Here is a 23,702-nt window from a genome sequence, read left to right as displayed (position 1 = left end):
TTGGTGTGTATTCAGCTCCATGTCCGCTTCAGTCGCCGCATAGCTGCTGCTGCCGCCCTACAGCTTGCACAAGAGCTGGGGCGTGCATGAGCGGAAGCTAGTGTTGTGTTTGCAGAGGAACACATGATTGAAGTGTGACCAAGGGAAGATGGATGTCTCTTTGTGTTTCCCTTCCACATTCCCTCGAGACTCGAATGGTTACTCGGGCTGGCCCAACGTTAGATGCATGGGCACCGTCGCTCCTCGGAAGCACAAAAGAGACAACAAGCAGGATGCCTGCTCTCGTGCTCCATGAACCTACAGGTATGTCCTCCTCACGCTTTCACTGGCGAAGGTGTGATGGGTGCAGCGAGCTCCGTTCATATTGCCGAAGACGTTACGTCATACAGCGACAACTTCCAACACCTCGACAACCCTTTCTTACATCTTTATGTTATTCAGCGCCGAGCAAAGTATTAGCGATCCGACGTCTGAATACCTTTTCGTCACTACCTCCAACGCATAAGCGTCGTCCGTCCGCTTCACAATGACTTTCCAACAAGAACTCTCGTCTTGGGTATCAAACCACAAATCCGCGCCCCCAACAGCAGAACCCGTTCGAGTTGGAGACAAGGCGCCAAACGCCCCCAAACTCGGCGTTGAAGCCAAACCTACCATTTTAGCCTTTTTGAGGCACGCTGGATGCCCGTGGTAAGTTCGCTCCCTTTCAACGCACATCTCAGGGTAATCCCGCTGACCAGCAAAGGGCGGAGAGGACATATGTGAACATGCGCTCGGCCGCTAAGACGCACGGCGATATCGATTTCATCGCCGTCTCTCACAGCGATAAAGCGGCGACCGACAAATGGCTGAAATCACTGCCGGAGCCGGGCAGCGAGCCTCCCAATCTACGCATCGTGGTGGACGATAAGAGAGAAACGTATGCTGCTTGGGGGCTTGGCAATTCCGGCTGGCTCCATGCTCTGGGCATTGGGCAACTGTGGAACGTGTACAAGGCTGGCCGGGATGAAGGGCTCAAGGTGCGACCGACGGAGAGCGGAAGCCGCTGGCAGACGTCGGGCTGGTACGCCGTCAACGACAAGGGTTTCGTGACGTGGGGAGCTCAGGCGACCAGGGCTGACGATGTGCCGGACTTTGAAAAGGCTGTCGCGAGCCTGGGCAGGAGTGGCGCGAAACTGTGAGCATGCAGGAACTGTTTCCCCGACTGTTGAATTTTGCTGGCGGACTTGCACGATTCTGCTTTGATTTGTACGATGTGCGAAAGAGATGTGTCGAGGTCTTGAACGAGATGGTATCTTTTTGGTAAGCTATGGTATGATATCTCGACGGAACTACAAAGCAGCTCGATTCCATCCTACGAGGCGTGATGTGGACCTGAAAAGATGGACCACTCTGCCCACAGCCGCGAAGGCAAAGGCAGCGCGGTGAGTAAGCGGTCATAGAAGCGTCAATCTTCTTTGCACCAAAATAGGCCCAAACCAGGGAGACGCGGTAAAGGCCAGAGTGTTGGCAAAGTGAACATGAAGCACGGACGATGGAGCAACCGACGAAGCTGGGATTCACATTTGTGATATGCCTACAGGTTTTCGATGTCGTTCCTCTATGCTACCTTTACTCTTCGGGAACTATGATCTGTTAGCGCGGGGACAACTTTGAATGGGAAGAGCCAGTGCGTACTCTCAATCTCGCCACTCTCAATGTCATCGCTGATAGCCTTGGGACTTCTGCCGTCCACTTGGCAGCCAGTGCTGAATGCGGTTCCGAGAATCTCCTTGACGGTGCCCTTCAGATCCTTCGACATCGACTTGAAGCGCATCTGGCGCGCGATCTCGATGATCTCGTCAAGGGGGATCGACTTTGTGTGCTTGATATTCTTCTCCTTCTTGCGGTCTCGCGGGGGTTCTTTGAGGGCTTTGATGACCAGCGACGAAGCGGAGGGGACGACGGAGACGGCGGCTTGACGGTTCTTGATGGTCAGGCGAACGGTGACACGGAGACCTTTCTGTTGCGGAACGTGAGCAAAGTTCTCGAGCAGGGTGAAATCCATCGTGCACGTACCCAGTCGCCCGTCGCTTTGGCAATGTCTTCTCCCACCTTCTTGGGCGACAGACCTAGCGGACCGATCTTGGGAGCGAGAGCAGACGAGGCACCGACCTCACCGCCCGTCGCGCGGAGGTGAATGATCTTCTCCTCATTGGGATCGATTTTGGGAGCTGAAGGAGGGTTTTGTTAGCGACACAGTGTTCATTTTAGGACAGCCGGCCGCAGCCAATGCTCGAGAGGGCGATACTTACGCATGGCTAGTACGTAAGGTAGTCTGCCTTTCTCGACGGATGAAATGTGATGTGAAAAGTGAGATTGGTCAAAACGTCGTGGGAAACCCGAATGGAGATTTCTCGACATTCAGTGCGCTTGCGGGAAAAGACGGGTGGGGCCGCAGTGTGCCCGTTCTGCCGTCCTTGGCGCAGGAGGCTTCGCTAGCGAAAGTCAAAATATAAAGCAACGTAGCAATTCATTGACCCTTTAACACTTTAATCCTTGCCCGCCTTCTCGCCCTCGTCTTTGGACTGTCTTCGCGACCAAAGCTGCCGGTCTGCTCATCTTGCTCCGGAGACATCAGCGATGGCTCAACCACCACCAAACGGGCCGTTTCCGGCCTTTCCAGGGCTGCAACCTGGACAGCAGCCCTCCCCCGAACAGATGCGTCAACTGTTAGAGGTGGAGGCGCAGAAAGCCGGCATGACCGTCCCACAATACGTGGAGCGACTCAAAGCACAAGCAATGCAAGCCCGACAAGCGCAGATGGCACAGGCACAAGCACAGCAAGGACAGCAACCCCCTCAGGGCCCGCAAGGCGCTCAGCCTGCCCAGCAACAAGTTCCCATCCAACCTGGTCCGCCGAAGCCAGAGGCCATCGCCCTCGCCAAGTTCCTCCAGTCACAGAATCTCAAGTCAAGAACGTGCATATTCCAAGAAAAGAGAAAAGACATGTTCAAGGTCAAACGCGCGATTCGAGCATTGCATTCCGATGCTTACGCCAAAGCACGAAAGAAGAACCCGCTTCTGCCGGAAGTGACGGACAGGGTCACAGCAGAGAATACTTTCAAACTGTTGCCGATGTCGCTCCTTGCTCTGCGAGTCTCCAAGATCGACCCGCATGATGGACACGACCACGGGAAGAAGAAGCGAGTGAAGGGGTTGTGGACGGTGAAGGTGGAGCAGCAACAAGAAGCTCGCGATGACTTCCACTATGTCTGGCTGTACGAAGGACCGCAGTGGAGGAACAAGCTATACGCCGGCGCCGCACTGTTCGTCATCCTCGCTGTTGTCTTCTTCCCCGTCTGGCCTTACCATCTACGATTGGGGGTGTGGTATCTCAGCATGGCCATGCTCGGCGTGCTCGGTCTGTTCTTTGCCATGTCGATCTTCCGTCTCATCCTGTTCCTGGCGACCATGTTCGCTGCGCCGCCGGGTCTATGGCTGTTCCCAAATCTATTTGAGGATGTCGGGTTCTTCGACTCCTTCAAACCTGGATGGGCATGGCACGAAGACGAGAAGGCGGTGAAGAAGAGGAAGAAGGCCGAGAGGGAGAAGAAGCGCGCGAAAAAGGAGGCCAAAGCGAACGGGACAGTAGGTGGAGGGGAGGAAAGTGCGGCGGAGGAGTCGGACGTTGTGGAGTCGGACATTGCGGGCTCGGGGGCAACCACCACAACGGGTGCCGAGGGCGTGCCGGCGAATCCACAAGCCCAGGCACAGCGGCGGAATTTGAGCGCGAGGGTGGAGGAGGTGGACGATGAATGATTGTCCTCGCTTCGAATGGCATGAGTGCGGCGTACCTTGGGGACTCCCGTGCATGAGGCTACGCAGCCTTGTGCTTTATGTAACAACTGGAACATTCAAGCATGGTTGGCTTTGAAAGCATGTACAGTACTGCTCGTCGCCGTCGCAATGCTGCATCGAGGCTCGACCGTTCCGAGCGGTCTACACAATATGGTCAAGATGCCACATCCCCAGGGTCGAATCACTTGCCCTACGATCATGCCAACATTAATGACTGTGCAGCCCCGGACGGGTGCGGACGGAGAACGAGGATCAACGCTGCGAATGCCCGAGTTTGACAATCATGACTAGTATCCGTTGTGATTCCGTGCAGCCTAAGCGGGCCCGACTAGGCTGAGGTGATGCTGATCCGTCTCCACTGCAGGTTGATGAGCAGAAGGATCTGGGGACAAGCCCGAGTGCTCACATCGGGGCATGTCGCACGAACCCAGCAGCTGCGTGGATACACCGCCGGCCGCGGGCCAATCTGCTGCACGTCTTCGAGGCAGTTGCTACATGCACACCCCGACGACGACGGATCGGCGAGGGTAGGAAGCAGGGCGCATCCGGGATTCCCATGACCCTCGCACAGAGTGGATCGGACGGGTTGACCAGGGCTGAAGGTGCATGGCCAATCAGAGGGAAGGGCAAGCAGCCTGGCGGACAATCAGTCAAGAACCTTGCCACGGCCATCCGCCACCACGCATTCTTTGCACTGCCATTTGCTTGCGGCCAAGGCGGAGAGTTTGGCGCTTAGCGGGAGGAGGGGTGCGGTGGGTTGACGAGAGGTCGGGCGAGCCGTCCACATTTCGAGAGGGATGTGGCTTGCTCTTTCCACCCCGGCCTGCCTTCATGAGGCTTGGTACGGGCCCGCGGGGACCCACTCGAGCCACTGTCCCGCCGACTTTTGTCTCGACGCGACCCACGCATGCTGCATCCATGTCCCCTCCCCTCCATCGCACTCCGTGCGCCTAATCTTCGCTGCGCTGTGCGTGTGCGTCGTTCTGCTTCCCGTGTCAGTCGCCAGGCCACTCCTCCTCCTTCCGTATAGATAAGGTGGGAAAGCGTCGCCCGCGGCACCCCATTCCCCCCCCATATCCTCCGCCACTCCAATCGGGCCCGTCTAACGTGCAGCCTTCATCATTTCCTGCGCCTTCCCGTCGTCGCCGCCACCGCGAGTCACCTTGCATCGGTGCCTGCAGTGTGTCGTGTCCCTATCTTCCACCACCGTACTCCGGCAACCACACCGGCGGCAACCCATCGCCCTCCTCCCGCTGTCTTTCCTGAGCGCCGCGCTCCATTCACTCTTATCCACTCCCCGCCCGCACCCGCGCCCGCCCTCACCGCCCATCCTTGTGTACGACGACTGGGCAGCTTGTGCATTCATGCCTCTACTGCGGAAGATCGATTGAAGAGCACCCCGCCGACGCAGCTCCACTGCGCCTCCACTCCATGTTGGGATGCTCGAAGACTCGGGAAAAAGATACTCGACACACACACACACTTACACGAACGCAATGCAAACCGCATTACTCGCGCGCTGCTGTTGCAAAGGGACCGCCAACATACTTGAGCAGTGTGTTGGGCATTGCCCTTGATCGCCTGCAGCCTACAACCTTGCATTGGGAGGCACGATGAGTACTGAATTCGCCAACAAGACCAACCTGGGCCCCGGAGGATCCGCCGACTCCTGGGGGAGCTCGGCGTGGTCTGTGGACACCACGCCGCATCCAACACCCCCGTATACCCTCCCCGGCCCTCAATGTGCTTTCCCTCGATACAGCGGTGATGTCCCCTACCACCAACACACTCCGCGAGCCGAAAACACACTCCGACGAAAGACCCCCAACGGTACTCTCATCGCCGGGTATGACAGCTCCTTCGAATGTCCGAGTGCGCGCAAGCATCAGCTCGTCCCCTTCCCCGAATCAAATGTGCCGCGTGGCTCCCACGCCATCTCAGCTAGTGCAAAAGAATCCCACTATCATCGACACCAGCAGCTTCAAAGCCAAAGCAGAGATGGTTGGAATGGCTCGTGGGGAGCGGAATGGGCGGGCGCGCAGCTTTCGCAACCGTCAAATCTAGTCCTCGGCATGGATTCAATGCTTCATCAAATGCCTGGGCCCGCCTCCTACGCTGCGCATTCGTACTTTGGCCAAAGTATCCCGAGCGTCCGCCAGCCCTCTTTTCAGTATCTGGGTCCCACCGCATCCGGAGGCCAGGGCGCGGGACCTTACGGACCCTACTGGCATGATGGCACTTTCGAGCCCTACAGGCCCGCAGCTGTCAGAGATCCCCGCTTCTATCATCATCATACCTCGTGGGGGTCATTCATGCCTTCGCATGCCCAAGCTGCACCTGCGCTAGGTCTTTACGATTCTGTCCACCCACCGGCATATTCTGTCGACGCCAATTACCCAGCGGCTCTGCCCGGGCTTGGGCCATTTCCCAATACACACTATTTTCCGGGACAGGGAAACCCGTCCATGCTCGATCAAGCCCATGCGTTTTATCAGCAGAATCACACTGGTGATTCTTTGCCTGCATACGCCGCATTTGGCTCCGCAGACGACATCAAGCAGGAGTATGGATCCTTCTCGCCGAACGGACAGCAGCGTGACAAAACGTTCGCCTGGGCCTTGCAGCAGTATCGAAACCTTTTGGCCTTTATTCAACGATCGAGGAAGCAGCAACAGCAACAACAGCGTTTGGTTCCGGGGCAGTCACATGTACCTCAGCGGCCGACGTTCTATCCCCGGCCTCCCAAGCCGTCTCGCTCTGGCTCCTCCGGCCAGATTGGTAAACGGAGGCTAGGGTCAGACCCTCAACAACATAACACTGACCGTAATAATGTCGTTGGATCGCAACACTCAGATTTGGACACCGTGCTCGATAATCCTTCGACCAGTGATTCCGAATTCGACTACAACAGAAACCGCGGCCCTGCCCGGTGGTCTGCCACTGGTCTCCACTTCCAAGACAACGAGTATGCTCGGCGAAGTTCGGCCGAGCTGCAACGAGATGCCGGAAAGCGACTGCCAGACTTTGTTCAGCATGCAACAGACCCGTTTGCATCCATTCAGCCCTCTTCTGGACCGTCCGTGTCGACCATCGTATCTCCCTTACCAGCCGATGACTCGCCGCCGTCTCGCGCCGCCGTCGCTCTGACAGTCATGACCACACTCTGTCAAGAGTCAGATTGGTGTTGGACTGACGGCATGCACCTCGGCGGCTGCCTCGCCTATGGACTCGGTCACTACGAGAAAGCCCTCAAATGGTATCGAAAAGTGTTGAAGATGGACCCACAACACCTAGAGGCTTCATCGAATCTCGCTGCGACATTGCTCGCCTTGGGCCACAGATTGGAAGCCGAACAGCACTGGGCACAGGTCGTCAAGACCGCTCCGAATCTCTTCGAGGCGGTGGAGCACTTGGTGGGCATGTACTGTAACGACCAGCGAACCAAAGACGCCGTGGCGGTCATTGACCATGTTGAGCGGTCTCTGCGACAGCCGAAGTCGTCGTCCCTACTGAAGCCATCGGCAGACCGATCCAGCGACTGCTCCGTGTCAAATGCGAGTCGCTCACCTTGTGCGTCCGAGCCGTCGGACAAGATGGTATACGACTTTGAGAACGATGGCAATGATCGTGATCGCGAGTGGCGGGAGGCCGCTGGTGCCAATGAGCCCGGCTTCGGTACAAGTGGCTTTGCAATCCCTGGCTGCGACAATGGTCGCATTCTAGCGTTGATTCACGCAAAGGGTAACATGCTTTACGGTCTTGGAGACTATGCTGGTGCTGCCAAAGCTTTCGAAGAGGCGGTTTTGATTGCCGGAGGGCGAAGGTACGGCAACATCCAGGAGCTCGTCAGACACATCCTCAGCGTGGTCACTTCAAGTCTCAACCAGCAGCCTCCAAACCAACTCGCACGCTCTCGACCGTCCAACGAGCCAATTCTGTTGACGCCCGTTCAGGCGCTCAACACGGCCAAGCTATGTTTCCCATGCTTTGGTGAACTCCCAGGACTACAACATCTGCCTGGAGGGCCACACAGCCTCGCGCGAAAGGCTGTCATATCGACCACGAGTAACGCGCTGCTGTCACTCGCAAAGATTTTTCAGGACGGCATGTCCAACACGAATCGAGCGACTGGCGTGAGCCCACTCGCGGCTGGCGTGCGGGACATTCTCGCGCTGTACTATCTGTCCCTGTCGCTGCAGCCGAGTCCGTCCACAGCCAACAATGTCGGCATCCTCCTGGCCAGTGTGCAGCAAGCAACAGCTCCTGCCCCGTCACAGCAGCAAAAGATGGACATCCCCGGGGTGGTGCCTGGAAGCGGCGTCGCGCTTGCCTTGCAATACTACAACTACGGCCTGCAGCTAGACCGGAACCACGCGCATCTGTACACGAACCTGGGCAGCTTGCTCAAGGACATTGGACAGCTTGAAGCAGCCATCGGCATGTATGAGCGCGCTGTCAATTGTGACGCCAAATTCGACGTGGCGCTGGCCAACCTCGCCAACGCCGTCAAGGATAAAGGCCGGATCAACGACGCCATCTCTTACTACAAGCGCGCTGTAGAAGTCAGTCCCAACTTCGCCGAAGCGGTCTGTGGACTCGCCAACGCACTCAACTCCGTCTGTGCCTGGCAATGTCGGGGAGGGATTGCACTCGATGGGGGCAAGCGAGATCGGTGGCATGTCGATGTCAAAGGCATGCTACTTGACGCACGACAAGCCGGAGCCAAAAGTAGCGGCTGGATCAAGCGTGTCGTTGAGATTGTGGAAAAGCAGCTAGTTGATGGCGAATCGTGGGGCTGCGGTACAGTGACTACTACGTTTTTGGAGGAGTTAATACAGCAGATCTCGCACCTCGAACTTCCGTCCGAGGAATCCCACGGCCGCGCATCCAGCCTGAGACGGACTCTGACCAAGTGGGTGGGCCAGAAGTGGGAGGGCGCTCGGGTGGTTCGCTTGATCGAGCGAGCAACGCGACTCATTGGAAGGCAGTGGTACCACGATGCCCACGTCAAATTGATCACGCGGCCGACCTCGAGCTATCGCCGACCGCAGCTCCCCTCTACGCTCACCGTACCTGCTGCGCCAACGGTCCTACCCTTCCACACGTTTACGTGTCCAGTGTCTGCGCAGCAAATCCGCCTCATCTCGCAAAGGAATGGTCTTCGGATCAGTGCGTCGACTTTGCGCTCTCTGTGGATATCGAAGCAAGTTTATCGTCCGCCACGGCCTCCAACACCGTACTTGCGTGTCGGCTATGTCTCCTCCGACTTCAACAACCACCCGCTGGCCCACCTGATGCAATCCGTTTTTGGGATGCACAATCGAAAACGGGTGAAGGCGTATTGCTATGCTACCACGGCGAGCGACAATTCCGTCCATCGACAGCAGATTCAGTCCGAGGCGCCAGTGTTCCACGACGCCAGCGGTTGGCCCGCCGAACGCCTTGTGCATCAGATTGTGGAAGATGGCATCCATGTGCTTGTGAATCTCAACGGCTACACCCGAGGCGCGCGGAACGAAGTCTTCGCTGCACGACCAGCTCCCATCCAGATGTCTTTCATGGGATTTGCTGGGACGTTGGGCGCGGAATGGTGCGATTACCTGCTCGCCGACGAGACGGCGGTGCCGCAAAGTACACTACGACCATGGCGGGGCAACGTCAATCTCCAAGACCAGATCATGGACGACAACTTTGGTAGTCACGACGAAGAGTGGGTGTATGGGGAGAATATCATCTACTGTCGAGATACATTCTTTTGTTGCGATCACAAGCAGAGCTCTCCGGATGCGCAAGAAGAAACGCGGGCGACGTGGGAGGAGGAGCAAGAGAAGCGTTGGCAGATGAGGAAGGAGCTGTTCCCTCACATCTCGGACAATACCATCATCTTTGGCAACTTCAATCAGCTCTACAAGGTGAGCAGTACTGAACGTTCGGTACTATGTCGGCAAACAACTAACATGCTTTCTAGATCGATCCCACAACCTTTCGCACCTGGCTGCGCATCCTGGCCAAAGTGAAGAACTCCATCCTCTGGCTCCTGCGCTTCCCCGATCTGGGCGAGTCGCATCTCCTGGCTACCGCGAGACTCTGGGCCGGCACGGAAGTAGCATCGCGCGTCATGTTCACGGATGTGGCGCCCAAGCACCTGCACATTTCCCGAGCACGCATCTGCGATCTCGTACTGGATACGGCCGAGTGCAACGCGCACACTACGGCCGCCGACGTGCTTTGGAGTGGCACGCCGCTGCTCACCCTCCCGCGGTATGAGTACAAGATGTGCAGTCGGATGGCCGCGAGTATCTTGAAAGGCGCGCTGCCGAAGACGGAGGAAGGGGCTCGGGCGGCGAAAGAGCTGATTGCGACGGACGAAGATGATTACGAGGAGAAGGCGGTGGCGCTTGGGAGAGGGCTTGCCTACATCTCGAGCTCACAAGGAAGGGCAAAGGGCAGGCTGATGGAATTGCGGCACATGCTGTTCCGTGCACGCTGGTCGAGCGCGCTATTTGATACGCAGAGATGGGTGCGGGATCTGGAGGACGCTTACGAGGAGGCGTGGAGACGCTGGGTCGCTGGAGAGGGCGGTGACATCTGGCTGGATCGGATAGCAGCCCCCAATGAGGGCTGAGCGCATGTGCTGCACGTCGGCACAACGGATGCACCTGGCGTTGGGTGGGCTGGGATGGCTTCCGAGGATAGAGCTTTGATTACTATTATACCCATGGAGCGATCTGTCGCGCGACGGAAACAGCTTCTATTTGGAATTTGTCACGACATGTATTCTCGTATGCCTCGCGTCAGGTCAGAGGATGTTTCGTAGGTCATCGTCATCGGGCCGGGAGTTCGAGCCGTCGAACTTGAGCATCGGCAAGTTCGACAACAGATTTATCACTAGCAAGGGTGGCCCGTCATCCCGGGCATGTCCGTGAGACGGCTCAAAAGGGATCGTGCCGGTGCTGCATGTCGGCTTGGCGGAGAGATTCAATCGTGGAAGGGATGTGCATTGAAGAGGTGTGATGGAGGGCAAGTCGGCAGTGCTGAAGCCAGGCTGCAGCGGAATTGCCTCCGGCGTCCATGATGAGAAGCGTCGTAGATGCATTCAGTGTGGGTGTCACGAGCGGGCGGGTGAATCGGCCGTACAGTATGCAGGTAGGTGGTGTCGACGACGGTTGGCAAGTACCTACACAAGAGTGGAGACACCGGCTCATCCCCTCCCCGAGACTCGACCCCAGATCTCGGGCGTGCATCATGTACTCTCGCTACGGGACGATGCTGATAGGCTGCTGCCAGATCTGCTAGAGATCCCGACGGCGATGCAACAGGAGACACACATATGCACTGCCATGCATGCTGGCTGCGTGTGGTGCAGGCATCGATTGGGTGGAAGGACCGGGATGTTTTTGTCAGTAAACTCTGATCGTCCTGCGAGCAATCTACTGCCTGTGCTGCATCATCATCCTCAGCTGCCTCAGTGAGACACGGGCGCCCGATCGCGTGTCTGCCCTGCCGCCCGTGATTACCACGCTGCACTGTCCGCGAAACGCATGGGCCTGCTGGCGAGAAGTCAGAAGGACTCTGCAGGATTGCAATGCCCTCGTATGCACTGGCGCTGCAGAAACACTCCGATCTACCGTTGACTGGTACATCTACCAAGCGGCCGAGATGTGCCGTTGGGGTTGGATGCTGCATCGAGAGCAGGCAACGGCCTCTTGGCCATCGTTGTTGGCGGCAGCTACAGGCAGTCTAACGCACGGTGCCGCCGACTAGTCCGAGCGGGAGTGCGTGCGGTCGGCCGGGCTCGTGCGAGCTCTTCCCCCTTGGGCCAATGCAGGTGTCAGGGCGTATTTGGAATCGGCGTGGGAGCAAAAGAAAGCACGTTGGCCATGGGCGAAGACAACAAACAGACACGCACGTTTCACTCGACCCAAGCATTTGCCAGACGCGTTTGATCAGCAGTCAACAGTCCGACCCGGCTGCAAAGCGTGCCCAACGCGAGGCGTGTCCTCGCACGGCCTCCGTACCAATTAATGGCTGGCGTGGGCCCCCCTGGGATCAAAGTCAGGTAGCCGTTATGATGCACGAGCGGACTAGGTATCGCTCGTGGCGCCACCCCGCGCCTGATCGTCGACCGTTGAAAGCCTCCTTTCCCCCCTGGGAAACCCCGGCTCGTTTTGGGCCAAGGGGGAAATGAGGCCAGCCAGGAATGGCAGCGAGACACCTTTGCCCTCCCGCGGGCGCAAATGGGCATGCCAAAGCTTAACGAGAATCCAGATTGGCAGGGCGGCCAGCCAGCCAGCCAGCCATGCTCGTGCAGTAGCCATGTTGGGGCGAAGGGGGGGGGGGGAGCGTCGACAGCAATCGACACTCTCGTCCCCGCTCCCTGTTCGACTCCCAAACACCAGACCCTCTCAAGCTCCATCCTGCGGCTCCACGCTTGGCCCAACGCTCGACCGCGTTGCAACGCCCAAGCAGAAGGGCCGTTTGAATGACAGCTTGTCGCTCCCGATGGCGCAAAGGAGAGTCGCGGGGGCCGCGGCGGAAGTCAAAAAGCACAACCACACGGGCAGAAATTGCATGATTGCATCAGGCATGTTGACAATAAAACATCTCACACTAGCGCCGCTCGTTGGTCCATCCCCGGCGCGCTCTGGCTGGCGTTATCGTGGGCGCGGAAATCCTTGTCTGCAGATACAAAGGTACAGTCCCCATCCCCTGCCCTGACGACTCTGTCGCCGTCGGCCGCGAGTGCTAGCTGTCGGCCGCGTGCATGAATGAGCGAGCACGAGCAATGCACGTCTCGATCCATAGTGCCTGCATGTTGCAAGTATCCCGAGGGGGAACGAATGGAGGGATGGATGCGCGACGAACGGGCCTCTCACAATGGTCCCTGGGAGATCCCATTGTGATCCCCGACTCCGCCCTCTCATCAGCAATCAATTCCATGATCCGCCCGCCCCACCCGCCGCCAATTTTAACCTTTTAGCCTTCCCGAACCGTTGGAAGTCTATCTAAATTACTTTTGCTGGTTTCTTTCCCTGCTGCACCTGTTGGTGGAGAGGGGGGGGCCGTGGTGACGGCAGATATATCTCTGCAGCCGCGCCCATGCCTGCATCGATCGAAGGTCATCGTCCATACATTCGGACCTCGACCCTCTGCTTTACTGCAACCCGCGAATAATACTAATCTTTCAACAACCACACTCTCCTTTCGGGTAAGGCTGACCACCAAACACTTCATATCTTGCCGCACGCTTGCATTGGGGAGCCCGCCGTCGACGAGACTCAAGCTAACCCCCTCCCAGACACTCTCCCACACATTCTCTTGCAATCTCTACGCATCAACATGCCTCAACATAAGCGGGGCCCGTGGTCGCAGGCCGAAGACTCGATTCTCTTGTCCCTGGTCAATCTTCATGGCGCCCACAACTGGGTGCGAATCTCCCAAGCCATCCAGACTCGCTCGCCCAAGCAATGCCGAGAGAGGTTCCACCAGAACCTCAAGCCCAATCTCAACCACGAGCCCATCTCTCCCGAAGAGGGTGTGCTGATCGAGCAGATGGTGGCGGAGATGGGCAAGCGCTGGGCGGAGATTGCCCGACGCCTGCGTGGTCGAAGTGACAACGCCGTCAAGAATTGGTGGAATGGGGGGATGAACCGACGCCGCCGAACTCACATCCAACGACGAACGGAGCTGGACGTCCGTCATCATCCGCAACAAGACCACAGCCAGCTCCACGGCATGCCCATGCAGATGCATCAGCATCCCCTCCCTCCTGCATTCACGCCGCAGCATCTTCACCAACTCCCGCCTCAGTACTACGGCATGCCGATGTATCATCATGGACACCCCCAGGTGGCTCAGCCGGTTCGAGTGCCCTCCAACGGCCCACCCCTCCGGCCCATGGGTCTGATGGAAACTCCATTGCCCTCCCCGTCCGCCTTCTCTCACATGTCCGCCGAGGGGGCACCACCATCCTTGGTCTCCGACACCTCTTCCATCTCCACCCGCTCCCCCCACAACACCACCTCGCCCATCGAGCTTCCCCCGCTGTCGGGTGCTCGCAGCGATCGACGACAATCCGCTGCGCCGGTGCTTCAACTCGGCGTGCCGGCCTCGTACGTCCAGGACGGCGACATGAGCGGCATGTCCCCCATGCCTCTGGCGCGATTCGGCGAGATGGAGCAGAAGCCATCCCCTCGTGTGCTCCAGGAGCCATTCATGCCACAGCACCATCAACACTCCGGCTTCCCCCATCATCCTGCACATTACGTGCCCTCTCAGCCGCAAGCAACGCAACCCCCGCGTCTGATGGCGCCCTACCCTCTGCAACGCCATCACTCTCTACCGCAGCATCACGCCATGTCCACCCATGGCGTTCAGCTTCCCAAGCTGGGCACACCCATCCCCACCGTGTCTACGCTCGACGAAGGCTCGCCAAAGGACAAGATGAGCCTGTCGAACCTCACTCACTAATGTCTTACCTAATTCATCTTCTTCATGAGCGTCCGGTCGCACCGTCCGAGTTGCTCGACCCAGCATTTATTGATACCCCCCGACATACCGTCGCATGGATTTCCTTTCTCTTTCGGCATCGGAGCATGGAGCGAGACGGAGCACTGCACCGGCCTGCAGGTGGCCGAGGCATAATGGCATTGTTGTTGTTCGACTAGACACACTGTACAGTAGCATATTGTAAATCGCCTCGCGCATCCTCACGACATTGCTCTACTGCAATCTCCCAAAGTGTTGTGATCAGCCTCGAAGCAAGCTACGCTCAGGGGCGCGCTCGCCGGCCGTGCCCTCCACCGCGTTAATAATACAACGGCAACAACCGCGACGGTTTCGAGCGCGCAAAAGCCGTTTTCGGACGAGAAATGAAGCCCGACGTTTGTCGCCCCCTGCAGGGCGGAGATTAAGCATTCCCCCAACGGGCAACGGATGCCATCGTCTTCAACGCCCACGCGTGAACCGTGCGTGCCCTTTTTCCATCGACTGTGCCCTGTTCTCATCTCTCATCACTGCTCGGACAAGCCACGCTCCTCTTCGAAGATAGGCGCCACACGCTGTAATTTACCCATCCGTCAATGTCCGCGGACCGTGGTTCGTACGCGGCTCGCCTCCTGGAATAGACATGCTCTGGTGACGCGCCAGCCGGCTGACGCCACCCATTGTTCGAGCCTCTGTACAGTAATCGATGCATTATTCGAATGTGGACATGGCTCTTGGCCTATTCGGGACGGTGTTTCTCGTGGTGAATGCTTATTTCGTTGACTCTCTGCGGTGCATTCGTTGTCGCGTGTTACTCTCTCGATTTGCACATGACCCGCTCACGGCTTTGTCAGGCATGCCGTCTAGTCACTCTATAGCACTCTATGTAGGTTCGTTATTGAAGGCATGGCCAGGAAGACGCTCATCGCAACCCGTATCAACGAATGAGGGTGGATGATGCTATATACTAGGGATCGCGAGCTGCCATTGGTCGAAAGGGCCTCCCGGCTTCCCGCTAGCGAGGACGACGACAACCTGGAGTCCTTCCGCTCACGCTGCTGTCAGCGTCGCAAGTGATGAAACCGGTATCTCTTCATCTCTACCCCTCCAGCCCTGACCTCCCATCTCGCGGCTTGCACATGCGTCGACCTTGTGCTGAGCCTCACGTGCTCGAGTGGTAGACTTGCGATCGCAGAATCCGAATGCATGTCGCTCTACGATCCGGATCCCGCGGCCATCCCAGTAGGCACTCCATTCATCAGGTACGACACCTGTCTTTGGCGACATTGAGCGCTCTGACTTGTTGGAATCTTGCTAACCGCTTCCACGCGTTCACAGACAGCTGGTCAGTCTCCGTAGAAGATGTGAAGCCGGCTCATTCTGACCACCGCTCCCATACAGTCACAACGAGACCTGTCTCTACAGATACCCGTCGACCATGTACCAAAACCGGGCGTAGCTTTGACCCCGTAACTATCTTCTCCATGCTCCCCGCCCGTTCGACGGTCGCTGATCATCCATTCTAGTGCGTGTTTCGCACACCGCGCCTATGAGGATGCCTCGGCCTCAAAATGCTTCTCCAACTTGCTCGCTACTGGCTTCGACCGGATCGAGGCAGACCTCTTCTGGGACGGAACCAGAGATGTGTGGAGTTTGTGCCCTGTCCAGCTCGGAAACGTCGCCGTAGACAATCCCACCGCGCGGAATCGGCATGTGCGCGAGCGGAGGGGGAATGATCGCCTGGGAAAACGACAGGCCAGCACTTCTCTAAGCATGCTGCAACCATCAGGTCACCGCCATACCACCACTCCTTTGCCGACCCTCGTTTCGATTTCCACGACGTTGACGTTGGGTACCGCGACCGGCAGCACCGCCCCAACCGCATCGGCTCCCCCCGGAGCGGGAACTCTCATCCAGGTCGGGCCCTATTCTTGCACAACGACGGTGGATCTGCAACTCCTCACGGGTATCATTTCCGGCCACCTTGGTTCTACGCAGTTCAATACCAACGCCACCCTGAAATTCCTCGTTTTGAACCTGCATGCAGCAGCACCGGCGTCAGACCCTACAGGCAGCGGTGCTGCACCGGCAAATCCCGATTTGTTGAGCAATATCCTGAACTCGCAGGTCTCGGATTACTTGTACACCCCAAGCGACCTTGCCAGGGAACGAGCGGACTTGAATGCGACTGGTAGCTGGTTTGGCGGTTTGCGTACATATCAGTCGAATCCGGCATACTACGATATTACACAAACTGGAGATGTGTATTCCACCCCAGACGGCTGGCCAGGCGAGAGCTTTGTGGAACTGGGCCTGGCCAAACGCTTGTTCACCAGCTACGGGCGTGTCGACCCACAACTAAGCGCATACAACTTTTCAGGGGATGCTTCGACAATATTCGGAGCGAACTATCTGCAGAAAACGCCGCCGGTTACCATCGACAGCAATGGTCAGGTCGGGAGCGGATGCTTCTTTGACCCCGGTGTGTACTCTGTGAGCCGCGTGAATGATTCGTGGGCAACAGCGGTAACAACGCTGGACCCGACAAACTCGCAAACCATTTCTCTTCACGTCGGCAATCTGACAGACTGTGGCATTTCGCCCCTCCTCAACCAAACTCTGAACGGCCAGACGGCGGACGAGAACCCCGAGCTGTACATCCAGTACGCTCGGAGCACAATCTGGTCCTGGGGGCCTGGAGAGCCGCATAATGCCACTGACGGCCAGGGATTCCAAGCCCATGACTATCGTTGCGCCGTGTTGAATGCGACGTCGGGGTTTTGGGCAACGGAAAACTGCGGGAGGAGCTACCGAAGTGCCTGCCGCAGGCCGGACGCCGTTTACGAATGGTCCATCAGCAACGCCCCCGCTCAGTATATGAACGCACAGATCACCTGTCCCGCAGGTACCGACTTTGACGCCCCAAGGACAGCACTTGAGAATACTTATTTGCTACACACCCTGCAACAGACACTCGCTCAAACAGGTCTAACAGGAGTGAACGACGAGCTGCTATGGGTGAACTTCAACGACCTCGACATACCGCAATGCTGGGTTACTGGGGTCAATGCCACTTGCCCTTACGTGAATAAACACTCGGGGTCTCAGGAAATTATCGTGCCGACCATTGCGGCGGTGGTCGTGTTTGTGCTGGCCTTCCTCACGATCCTAGTCAAATGCGCCGCGAACAGACAACAGTCCAAGCGGCGTAGACGGCGGGGAGACGACGGCTGGGACTACGAGGGCGTGCCATCTTGAAGGGAACATCCACGAGTGGCGCATGATGTTAAGCGATTGGTGACCTCGCATCTTTGATATTATGAGAGGGCCCGGGGACTTCGGGAAGCTTCATGCATGATCTAATGCGACAAAGAGCGATTTATAATGTGTATACTTGACTCGCCTAATGCTCCATCTATATGATGAGTCGCACAACGGTCGCATATTCGCGCTCACTGCGTAGTGACCTTGCCATCGCGCTCGACAGTGATGTGCTCGTTGGATTCCAACGCCGACACCTTGTCGTCTGGGATGTCGGCACTGTCGAGGACTGTCAGTATGCTGCGTGGTTGGGTGAAGGGGATCATGACTCACGTGAATCCCTTCACGATAGAGAACTCGCGCGTGATCTTGCCGCCGTGCTCCGTGACTTGCTTCTTGGCCCTGGTGTCACGGTCAGGTGGAGGCGGGGGACGGGTGAAAAGGAGGATCATAATTACTCCTCATATTTGTCCTCGCTCGCACCTTTCTTCAGCGATACCTATGCGCTTGTTAGATTCTTCGTTCGTTATCAGTCAGAACCCCTACGCCTCATGCTTACGTTGACAGTAGGCATTCTGAGTGCTGTTCTCGTCTTGAATCCTCGCGTAATTGACTTCGTGATGGCTGACTGTGGGTCTGAACTTCTCTGATGTTGTCTACGAAGCAGGGCTTTGACGGAGGTAGGTTGCAATTCGAACAATCACCGCCAGGAATTCGGAAGCCTACTGGCCGATGACGTGCAGTAAGGCAGTGCAGCGAGCGGGTCCCGCCTCGTGGCGCATCGGATAGATCCGAGATTAGATTCCACTTCACATTAATCTTCGACTGGGAAATTTTGGGAGGCCATCCACCACAGCACAGCAGAACTCCAGGCGCAGCTGCTCATCCTCGCCCTTCTCGACATGGCCGGCGAAGAGCAGGGTCACCGAGCCCACCGGCCGTCAAAGGTCAAGAAGAAGCGAGACCCGAATCAGGCAAACCCGAAAGCATTCGCCTTCTCTGGGCCCGGCCGCCTCGCAAAGCAAGCCGCCCGCAGTCAGGACATCCGCGAGAAGCGCTTACACGTCCCGCTCGTTGATCGCCTGCCCGATGAAGCTCCGCCGTTGGTAGTCGGAGTCGTCGGCCCTCCAGGCGTGGGCAAGACGACCCTCATCAAAAGCCTTGTCCGACGCTACACCAAACAGTCCATTTCCGATCCCCGAGGCCCTATCACTATCGTCACGAGCAAGAGGAGGAGACTTACATTCATGGAGTGTCCGAGCGATAGTCTGGCGAGTGCCATTGACATGGCAAAAGTGGTGGACATCGTCTTGCTCATGATCGATGGCAATTTCGGCTTTGAGATGGAGACGATGGAGTTTCTCTCGGTTCTCTCGAGCACAGGCATGCCCGGCAATGTTTTCGGCATCTTGACACACCTGGACTTGTTTCGCAAGCAAGACACACTCAAGGCGCAAAAGAAGAGGCTCAAGCACCGCTTCTGGAGCGAGCTCTACCAAGGCGCCAAGTTGTTCTACCTCTCCGGCGTCATCAATGGCCGCTATCCCGATCGCGAGGTCTTGAATCTATCGCGCTTCCTGTCCGTCATGAAAAATCCTCGCCCGCTCGTGTGGCGCAACTCGCATCCCTACGCTTTGGCAGATCGGATGCTGGACATTACGCCTCCCACGCTGATCGAACAAAATCCGAAATGTGACCGCACAGTCGCTTTGTACGGGTACATACGCGGAACGAACTTTCCATCACATGATGCTCGAGTACATGTCCCAGGCATTGGCGATCTCCCAGTCATACAAATCGAGGCGCAACCAGATCCATGTCCTACACCTTATTTCCAGCAAGTGCAGGAGAAGGTCGAGGGCACGAAAAAGAGACGGCGGCTTGATCAGAAGCAAAAGGTCATCTATGCCCCCATGAGCGATGTCGGCGGCGTCCTCGTGGACAAAGATGCGGTGTACATTGACGTCAAGTCCAACACCTTTGATGTTGAGGACGAGGATGCCGAACGAGGATTGGGAGAGCAGATGGTGGTAGGGCTGCAAGGCGAGCGAAGAATGCTCGGGCAAGATGAGCGTGGAATCAGCTTGTTCAATAGAGGCGAAAGACTCAAGGAAGTCGAGGACGAGGAGGGGAATACTGGTCGCAAGAGTAGACGGCAGCCAGCCGTCATTGATCAAGATAATGAAGAAGGCGATGGTGAGATCGACGAAGGCTTTGAAAGTGGGGATAGCGACGAGGAGGCCGATCCGGAAAGCTTGCAGAAAGCGCCGCAGCGCATTGGCAAAACTCGAGAGGATCGGCAAGTCGATGGAGACATCGCTTTCGCGGATTCTGACAGCGATCTTGGATCGCTTTCCTCCAACTCTGACCAAGAACTTGAAGACGGCAGCGATGGGGATGGGGAAGGCTCGGAAGACGACGAACATGATTTGCGGTGGAAAACAAGCATGTTGGATCGAGCCGAGTTACTGCATGGGAGGAGACAGATGTACCGCGTTGCAGATCTCTCCCGGATGATGTACGACGATATGCTGTCAACCGCCGAGGTCGTTCGAAAGTGGTATGGTAATGACGAGGAGGATGCTGAGCAAGACCGCGAGAGTGAAGCAGACGATGCACCGCTCGTGAAGAGAGGCCGCAGTGATGAGCAAGACGAAGACCGACTCGTTCCTACCTTTGACTATGAAGTGCTGGCGGCTAAGTGGACAGATGCGGAGAATCTCGAGGCTCTCAGGCAGCGCTTCGCTTCTTCTGGCCTGACAGGTGCCAATTCCGAAGCTCTTGGCGATGCTGTCGAAGGCAGTGGTGGCGAAGATGAAGAAGATGAAGGCGATGGTGCTTTTGAAGATCTGGAGGCTGGTGAAGGCAAAGGAGACGTGGAGGGTGATGTCGAGCCAGAGCAGGAATCTCTGGAAGAGGAGCGGGCACGAAATGCAAAGAGGAAAGAAGAGCTCAAGTTTCGGTTTGAAGAAGAAGACCGTGAGGGCTTTCTGAACCCGAAAAACGCCAACCGTCAGGCTTCAGGGGCCGATGAAGAGCAGGAGTTTGGTGAGGACGAATGGTACGATGCTCAGAAAGCCCGGCTGCAGAAACAGCAAGATATCAATCGGCGGGAATTCGAACAGCTCGACAATCCTTCGCGCGTTCGTGCGGAGGGATTCAAGGCCGGCACGTATGCACGGCTGACTCTGTCCAACGTTCCCCAGGAGTTCGTGGAGCACTTCAACCCGCGCTTTCCCCTCTTAATCGGTGGTCTGCAGCCGACCGAGGAACGGATGGGCTTCGTGCAGGTGCGGATCAAACGACATCGATGGCACAAGAAGATCCTCAAGACGAATGACCCGCTCGTGTTCTCCCTCGGCTGGCGTCGATTTCAGTCGCTTCCGGTGTACAGCATCAGCGACTCTCGCACACGAAACCGAATGTTGAAATACACGCCGGAACACATGCACTGCTTCGGCACCTTCTACGGCCCTCTTGCCGCCCCGAACACGGGCTTCTGCTGCGTTCAGTCATTGTCGAACAAGAACCCCGGCTTCCGAATCGCGGCCACGGGGGTTGTGCTGAACGTCGACGAGGGCACGGAGATTGTCAAGAAGCTCAAGCTGACCGGCCACCCTTACAAGATTTTCAAAAACACCGCATTCATCAAAGATATGTTCAGCACTGCGCTCGAGATTGCAAAGTTCGAGGGAGCAGGCATCCGCACCGTCTCTGGCATCAGAGGCCAGATCAAAAAGGCGCTGAGCAAGCCCGAGGGCAATTTCCGAGCGACGTTCGAGGACAAGGTGCTCATGTCGGACATCGTCTTTCTGCGAGCGTGGTACCCCGTGCGGCCCCATCGCTTCTACAACCCCGTCACCAATCTACTGGAGAGCGGCGAGGCGGATTCCTGGGGCGGAATGCGGTTGACGGGCCAAGTGCGAGCAGAGCAAGGCATCGCCACTCCGCGCGTCAAGAACTCCGCCTATCGCCCAGTCGAGCGGGAGGAGCGGCACTTCAACCCGCTGCGCGTGCCGCGCAAGCTGCGCGCCGACCTGCCCTTCAAGTCGCAAATCACGCAGATGAAGCCGCAGAAGAGGGAGACGTATGCGCAGAAGCGGGCGGTGGTGGTCGGGGGCGAGGAGAAGGTGGCGCGGCGCCTGATGCAGCAGGTGATGAGCCTGCGCAAGGAGAAGGTGGAGAAGCGGCGGGCGAAGCAGGAGGAGCGCAGGCAGCCGTATCGTGCGAAGGTGGCGGAGAATGAGGCGAAGCGGTCGGAGAGGGAGAAGAGGGAGAAGGAGGAGTATTGGCGGCGGGAAGGGAGGAAGAAGAGGGGACCGGCGGAGGGGGGTGAGGGAGGCGGCAAGCGAAGGAGGACGTGATGTTTCTAGTGAGGAGAGTGGCAGATCTGGAGAAATCACTAGATGTCTGTCGCGTCAGGCTGCTCGTCATGCTCATGTTCTTAATTCGGCTGGCTAGACTAGAATTGCCACTGTCTTGTACATGGCCAATCACATCGTCTTCACCCAGAGATTTCTAGTCCGCATATATGCACTCGTGCCGCTCCAGTGACGGCACTAAATGGTCGCCAGGGTAGAAACAATGGCTAAACCTCGACCATCTCCCCCTCCCGAACGCCATCAGCAATCGCACTCTCCTGCTCCGACGACCCAGACCGACTCAACCCGCTCTCGTCGCTGTCACTCCGCGCAAACATGACCTTCCTCGGCGTTGCGAATTCCGAGCGCAAAGGCGAGTTCTGCGATGAGCCGGCCACGCTTGCGCTTTGGTATCGGTGGTGATTGTGGTGGAAGGTGGCGCCTTGCGGTGAGCCGAGCTGGAAGAGGGCTTGTAGCGCTTCTCGTTCTGCTTCGGCTGTTTGGAGTTCGGTGCGGATGGTGGGTGGTCGGTGGTGGTGGTGGTGGTGGTGGCTGCCGTTTACTGGCGTGCGTGGGGGAGAGAGCATGTTTGACGAGGTGGTGGTTATGTTGGGTTGGCTGGAGGAGAAGGGTGGTTGGAGGTTGTAGGGATGCGGTTGCGTGTTGCTGCCTGCGGGACGAATGTCTGCTGCTGGTTGAAGACGTGGTCCGCTGTCTGTGCTGGGGAGAGGTTGCGAGGCGGAGTGGAGGGAGGAGTAGGAGTAGTTGGCGGAATGGCGTTTCGACAAGGGAAGTGCGCTCGAGTGGTGGTAGCCGTTGGGCTCGTACGAGGAGAAGCGGTGCAGGTGTCCATTCGGGTAGGCATCAGTCATCGGGCGCCGAGCGTAGTCGAGATGGGACATGCTGTGCCGGTTGGCATGGGTTTTGCGACGCGTGAGGTCCTCGACCTCGTTGATGTTCTTGTGCTCCCAGCCCTGCTGTACCTTGGCCATGGCGTAGCCGAGGCGCGTCTTGAGCGCAATGGCGAGGTCGCCTGCGCGACTGCTGGTCGAGGACATGGAGTCCGTCCTGGCACGGCCGTTGGAGAAGGCGGAGGAGGAGGTGAGAGGGGTATGTGGCAGGCTGGGCGTGTTCTTAATATGCCCGCTTGCGGTTCTCTTGGTGCCATTGGTCACGACGAGCGGCGGAGAGGTGATGGTGTCGGCTTGATTCGAAGCGGTCGCGCTCTCGGAGCTCCGTGCAGGCGAGTCGTCCCGGGTGGGCTCGGTGGCCGTTGCTGCGACGGATGTGGTGGAGGTGGAGTCGGTGTAGCCGGTCAATTGCGAGGCGTCGCTGCTCGTGTCGCGGTACGAGAGTGCGTCGCTCTCCTGCGTGCTCTGCGCGTCGGTCGAGGAGCCTTGCAGGACGGCTGGCGACAGGTGTGGTGCATCGGCAGGCTGCATATGAGTGCGCGTGGCGGGTGGGCGGGATGGAGCGGCATCCGACGTAGAATGCGGGACGAGGTTGGGGTTCTCTGGCGGAAGAGATGAGATGTTCGGAGAGGTCGACATGGCCTCCATTGCTACGGCGAGGGAGTGGGGAAGAGTCCACAGGCCCGGCCTTTCCGTGGGTGGAAGAGGAGGAGGATGGGGGTGGGTGGGTGCATGCAATGACGTTTGCCTGCGAAGCCACGCGTTTTGGGCGACGCGACGAGAGACGGCCGTGCATACGACCGTTTCGCCACACTGAAACTCCGCCGAGAGGGAGAAGCAAGTG

At 57.7% G+C, this 23,702-nt stretch overlaps 10 protein-coding genes across 10 annotated transcripts; 6 read left to right on the top strand and 4 right to left on the bottom strand.

Moving 5' to 3' along the window:
- The first annotated feature begins 404 nt into the window (after positions 1-404).
- On the top strand, positions 405-1,290 carry BDY17DRAFT_303910 (uncharacterized protein). Its single transcript, XM_033734659.1, has 2 exons — positions 405-690; positions 746-1,290. The coding sequence occupies exons 1-2, from the start codon at positions 527-529 to the stop codon at positions 1,179-1,181; spliced, it is 600 nt and encodes a 199-aa protein (XP_033586030.1). The 5' UTR covers positions 405-526; the 3' UTR covers positions 1,182-1,290.
- Positions 1,291-2,427, bottom strand: BDY17DRAFT_303906 (ribosomal protein L11). The gene is made up of 3 exons (XM_033734658.1): positions 2,295-2,427; positions 2,059-2,213; positions 1,291-2,002 (listed from the first exon to the last, which is right to left on the bottom strand). The coding sequence occupies exons 1-3, from the start codon at positions 2,401-2,403 to the stop codon at positions 1,601-1,603; spliced, it is 666 nt and encodes a 221-aa protein (XP_033586029.1). The 5' UTR covers positions 2,404-2,427; the 3' UTR covers positions 1,291-1,600.
- Positions 2,428-2,661: 234 nt separating this feature from the next.
- BDY17DRAFT_227407 (translocation protein Sec62-domain-containing protein) lies at positions 2,662-3,801 on the top strand (the record flags this gene model as incomplete). Its single annotated transcript, XM_033730158.1, has 1 exon — positions 2,662-3,801. A coding segment is annotated over one exon (1,140 nt), but the record flags the coding sequence as incomplete, so codon positions are not given.
- Positions 3,802-5,453: 1,652 nt separating this feature from the next.
- BDY17DRAFT_257248 (glycosyl transferase family 41-domain-containing protein) lies at positions 5,454-10,465 on the top strand (the record flags this gene model as incomplete). The annotated part of the gene is made up of 2 exons (XM_033731669.1): positions 5,454-9,752; positions 9,809-10,465. 2 exons carry the CDS (start codon positions 5,454-5,456, stop codon positions 10,463-10,465), a joined length of 4,956 nt encoding a protein of 1,651 aa, XP_033586027.1.
- A 122-nt stretch (positions 10,466-10,587) lies between these two features.
- Positions 10,588-11,083, bottom strand: BDY17DRAFT_303901 (uncharacterized protein). The gene has a single exon (XM_033734657.1). It carries the CDS (start codon positions 10,934-10,936, stop codon positions 10,640-10,642), a length of 297 nt encoding a protein of 98 aa, XP_033586026.1. The 5' UTR covers positions 10,937-11,083; the 3' UTR covers positions 10,588-10,639.
- A 1,844-nt stretch (positions 11,084-12,927) lies between these two features.
- BDY17DRAFT_38844 (uncharacterized protein) lies at positions 12,928-14,343 on the top strand. The gene is made up of 2 exons (XM_033738333.1): positions 12,928-13,048; positions 13,139-14,343. The coding sequence occupies exon 2, from the start codon at positions 13,180-13,182 to the stop codon at positions 14,308-14,310; it is 1,131 nt and encodes a 376-aa protein (XP_033586025.1). The 5' UTR covers positions 12,928-13,048; positions 13,139-13,179; the 3' UTR covers positions 14,311-14,343.
- Positions 14,344-15,334: 991 nt separating this feature from the next.
- On the top strand, positions 15,335-17,706 carry BDY17DRAFT_303896 (uncharacterized protein). The gene is made up of 4 exons (XM_033734656.1): positions 15,335-15,587; positions 15,664-15,670; positions 15,727-15,794; positions 15,852-17,706. Exons 1-4 carry the CDS (start codon positions 15,532-15,534, stop codon positions 17,581-17,583), a joined length of 1,863 nt encoding a protein of 620 aa, XP_033586024.1. The 5' UTR covers positions 15,335-15,531; the 3' UTR covers positions 17,584-17,706.
- On the bottom strand, positions 17,707-18,379 carry BDY17DRAFT_303893 (uncharacterized protein). The gene is made up of 4 exons (XM_033734655.1): positions 18,146-18,379; positions 18,045-18,085; positions 17,920-17,988; positions 17,707-17,865 (listed from the first exon to the last, which is right to left on the bottom strand). Exons 1-4 carry the CDS (start codon positions 18,158-18,160, stop codon positions 17,778-17,780), a joined length of 213 nt encoding a protein of 70 aa, XP_033586023.1. The 5' UTR covers positions 18,161-18,379; the 3' UTR covers positions 17,707-17,777.
- Positions 18,380-18,488: 109 nt separating this feature from the next.
- On the top strand, positions 18,489-21,950 carry BDY17DRAFT_257160 (uncharacterized protein; the record flags this gene model as incomplete). Its single annotated transcript, XM_033731663.1, has 1 exon — positions 18,489-21,950. One exon carries the CDS (start codon positions 18,489-18,491, stop codon positions 21,948-21,950), a length of 3,462 nt encoding a protein of 1,153 aa, XP_033586022.1.
- Positions 21,951-22,062: 112 nt separating this feature from the next.
- Positions 22,063-23,571, bottom strand: BDY17DRAFT_38768 (uncharacterized protein). The gene has a single exon (XM_033738332.1). The coding sequence runs from the start codon at positions 23,504-23,506 to the stop codon at positions 22,175-22,177; it is 1,332 nt and encodes a 443-aa protein (XP_033586021.1). The 5' UTR covers positions 23,507-23,571; the 3' UTR covers positions 22,063-22,174.
- Between the last annotated feature and the right edge of the window lie 131 nt (positions 23,572-23,702).

The sequence above is a fragment of the Neohortaea acidophila genome, assembly GCF_010093505.1.
Source record: "Neohortaea acidophila strain CBS 113389 unplaced genomic scaffold BDY17scaffold_11, whole genome shotgun sequence".
Taxonomy (NCBI): domain Eukaryota; kingdom Fungi; phylum Ascomycota; class Dothideomycetes; order Mycosphaerellales; family Teratosphaeriaceae; genus Neohortaea; species Neohortaea acidophila.
This window is presented reverse-complemented; position numbering and strand designations above follow the sequence as displayed.

Coding starts and splice junctions, on each gene's coding strand:
- BDY17DRAFT_38768 (XM_033738332.1), bottom strand. CDS start 23,506: ATGGAGGCCATGTCGACCTCTCCGAACATCTCATCTCTTCCGCCAGAG.
- BDY17DRAFT_303893 (XM_033734655.1), bottom strand. Junction 17,989..18,044: donor AGCGAGGACAAATATGAGGA/GTAATTATGATC, acceptor CCGTGACACCAG/GGCCAAGAAGCAAGTCACGG. Junction 17,866..17,919: donor TCTATCGTGAAGGGATTCAC/GTGAGTCATGAT, acceptor AGTCCTCGACAG/TGCCGACATCCCAGACGACA.
- BDY17DRAFT_303896 (XM_033734656.1), top strand. CDS start 15,532: ATGTCGCTCTACGATCCGGATCCCGCGGCCATCCCAGTAGGCACTCCA. Junction 15,795..15,851: donor CCGGGCGTAGCTTTGACCCC/GTAACTATCTTC, acceptor CATCCATTCTAG/TGCGTGTTTCGCACACCGCG.
- BDY17DRAFT_303910 (XM_033734659.1), top strand. CDS start 527: ATGACTTTCCAACAAGAACTCTCGTCTTGGGTATCAAACCACAAATCC. Junction 691..745: donor AGGCACGCTGGATGCCCGTG/GTAAGTTCGCTC, acceptor TGACCAGCAAAG/GGCGGAGAGGACATATGTGA.
- BDY17DRAFT_303901 (XM_033734657.1), bottom strand. CDS start 10,936: ATGCATCTACGACGCTTCTCATCATGGACGCCGGAGGCAATTCCGCTG.
- BDY17DRAFT_303906 (XM_033734658.1), bottom strand. CDS start 2,403: ATGTCGAGAAATCTCCATTCGGGTTTCCCACGACGTTTTGACCAATCT. Junction 2,214..2,294: donor ACCTTACGTACTAGCCATGC/GTAAGTATCGCC, acceptor ACCCTCCTTCAG/CTCCCAAAATCGATCCCAAT. Junction 2,003..2,058: donor CCAAAGCGACGGGCGACTGG/GTACGTGCACGA, acceptor GTTCCGCAACAG/AAAGGTCTCCGTGTCACCGT.
- BDY17DRAFT_38844 (XM_033738333.1), top strand. CDS start 13,180: ATGCCTCAACATAAGCGGGGCCCGTGGTCGCAGGCCGAAGACTCGATT.